We start from the raw sequence: 2,771 nt of genomic DNA on the forward strand, positions 1-2,771 counted from the left end.
CACACACACAGTGTCCCCAGTATGGCTGCAGCCCAATAACTGGAACGAATAAAAGAAGGCAAAAGGTAATGGAATGATCTTACCAAAACTGGAACTGGACACGAGTTTAGACTGATGTTTTCCATCTTCATTGGAAACTGGTTTGGAAGAAGATTCCATCTGTAAACATTGATGAGGGGGCAGCGAAGAACACAAATGAACAGTTTTAATAATGAGAATTAAAAAAACCAAAAAAACTTCAGAGTATATAATTCACTCATTCATTAAGTTTATTTGCTCACTTATTCTCTCGCTTATTCATTCAGGCAGCCATTTACTCCTCAATCTCTTATTCACTTGATCACTCATTCTTTGTTTTATTCGTTAATTAATTTGCTTAACTCATTCGATACCCAATCATTCACTCGTTCACTCACTCACTCATTCAGTCAATCGATCAATGAATGAACGAATGAATCAGTCAACCAATGACTCAATCAACCAATCGTTCACTCAAACAATCACTCAATCACTCACTCAAATGTCCAACCAATCAACCGACCGATCGATCAATCAATCAATCAATCAATCAATCAGTCAATCAATCAATCAATCAATCAATTGCCTAATGAATTAATGAAATTATTTCTGGAGACGATTACTGTAGAGCAGGGTTTTTTTTTATCTATAAACCCCTTTGATGACTATTTTATTTTTGTGGGCCCCCATAGCCATTCGAAGTTTAACCCTTTGAGCTCTGACCTCCAGGACCTTATTTTACCATGTACCTGGCACTCCACCGGTGCTACGGTATAGAGCGATGCTACAAAATAGAGAAAATTGAGCCATCTACCGGTAAACCGGTGTTACGGGTTCAAAGGGTTAAAAAGTAGTTTTAGAGAAACTTCTTTCGAAATTCTTATTCTGTTTCTCACGCGTTCTCTTTCGATTGCGTTTGCAATAGAAATCATTGAGAGAACGCTTTCAGTGGCTGGAAACGTTAAGCTTTGGAAAACATTAGAGAAAGAAACCTATTCAAAACGTGAACCCTTGAGTTACTACTGTGGGCCCCAATTTACTATTTTGCTTGCGTAGACCCCCACAAAATGTTATATGGACCCCGGCTGCGGACGGCTATTGTAGAGTAAGAAGCGAGCTATTGGCCAGTTCGGACAGCGTTCCGTTTCGATTCTCTGTTGACGTCAATGTCAATGTATTTTGAAGAATAAATGGCGATAAACTCGTTCCTCCTCTCTCTTGTCTACAGTTAAAATCAAACCAGTATTCATTCTGAACTATTTTCTTTATGGGAAATATCATTGATTGGGAGATTAGTTTTATTAAATTCAATGAACAGAAGCATGGCATTTGTCACATGTTTTTTTCTAAGACTTCACTATCGTTCCTAAAATGTTACTGCATTCTTGAGAATCGAAATCAACTTTCCAATTTATTTTTCTTCAACTTACCGTACATGCTTGTGTAAAAGTCGAATTTTTTAGACCATTTTTTAAGGTCAAATTTATGGGGTCGACTATTTCATGGATACTACTTTTGAGGGGCTGAAATTCAAGCTAGAATCCAAAGTACCGTATCAACAGCAGAAGCCCAACTGATCTCTAAGCGAATAAAGACAAAAAACACAATGAATTACAGTAATGTTACCAATTCTATGCATCAAAACACACGTCTTTGTAAAATATAAAGGTTTAGCGATTAATTGAATGTTTTTAGGTTTACCAAAGTCATGTCTTTATACGAATTCAGACAATGGTGGTTGTCAGTGTTCGCCAATAGTGGTGTCTGTGAAACACATTTCTCACCATGTAAACAACGAGTGTATGATGCTTGTGTTTGTTGTACTTCAAGATGTATGTAGGCTTGCAGCATACATTTTAGTAATGGTGACGTAGCACCCATCAACAGATGTGTAGTGCTGGCTATTAAATGGTGTTTTACCATAAGCACCGAGCATTCCATTATAAGCACCAAGCATTCCACCTATAGAGCAGGCTACAGGAAGGTAGCCACACAATTTTGTAACAGTGTTATTTCTACGCACAGCATAATATGGTACCTTAACCCACAAATGCTGTCCTGTTGTTCGTGAAATACTAGGATCGACTTTTATACGGGGTCTATGGAAAATCTCCAATTTTTTGGCCAAAAATAAGGGGTCGACTTTTACATGAGATCGACTATTACTCCAGAATATATGGTAATCAAGGTGGAATGGGTTGTGACCCCTATCGTTCGCAGTCCCAGCTTCACCAGCAAGATCGGAATGTTTATCGTTTCGTCTGAATAGTCGCGAGCAGCTGTAGGGCAAAAATGGGTTGGGATGAAATTGCAGGGGTCCGACGTTTGAGCGAGAAGTTGATGTGAGGGCTTGAACTGGATTTCATTTAGTGAGCGGTGGTCGCGGCACAAAGCCAACGAGCTCCGAGGCGCAGAGACAACTGTTGTAATAGTAGTTGTAGTAGTGATAGTAGTAGTAGTAGTAATAAGAGAGAGAGAGAGAGAGAGAGAGAGAGAGAGAGAGAGAGAGAGAGAGAGAGAGAGGTTATTTATGTAAAACATCGCCTTCGAAAACACACCTTTAATTGAATCGTGTAAGTCTCAGCTCGGAAGTTCAGGTGAGGTTAAATACTTCGTCTAGATTGAAGCGTAAGATGACCCTTACATAATTGTTTGTATTTATAAGAAACTATTTGAGTGGGGGAGACGCAATTTAACACCAAAAGGCACAAATACAAGCGTCACTAAAAGTGATGATTGCATGTATGTATATA

At 38.8% G+C, this 2,771-nt stretch overlaps 1 protein-coding gene across 1 annotated transcript in view; it reads right to left on the reverse strand.

Moving 5' to 3' along the window:
- LOC106884259 (uncharacterized) overlaps positions 1–159 on the reverse strand; it is a 23,722-nt gene extending 23,563 nt beyond the window's left edge. Inside the window, exon 1 of the mRNA XM_014935540.2 lies at positions 84–159. Coding sequence (XP_014791026.2) covers positions 84–159 — 76 coding nt within the window. The remainder of the gene's footprint in view (positions 1–83) is intronic.
- Between the last annotated feature and the right edge of the window lie 2,612 nt (positions 160–2,771).

Source organism: Octopus bimaculoides, chromosome 4 (assembly GCF_001194135.2).
Source record: "Octopus bimaculoides isolate UCB-OBI-ISO-001 chromosome 4, ASM119413v2, whole genome shotgun sequence".
Classification (NCBI taxonomy): Eukaryota; Metazoa; Mollusca; class Cephalopoda; order Octopoda; family Octopodidae; genus Octopus; species Octopus bimaculoides.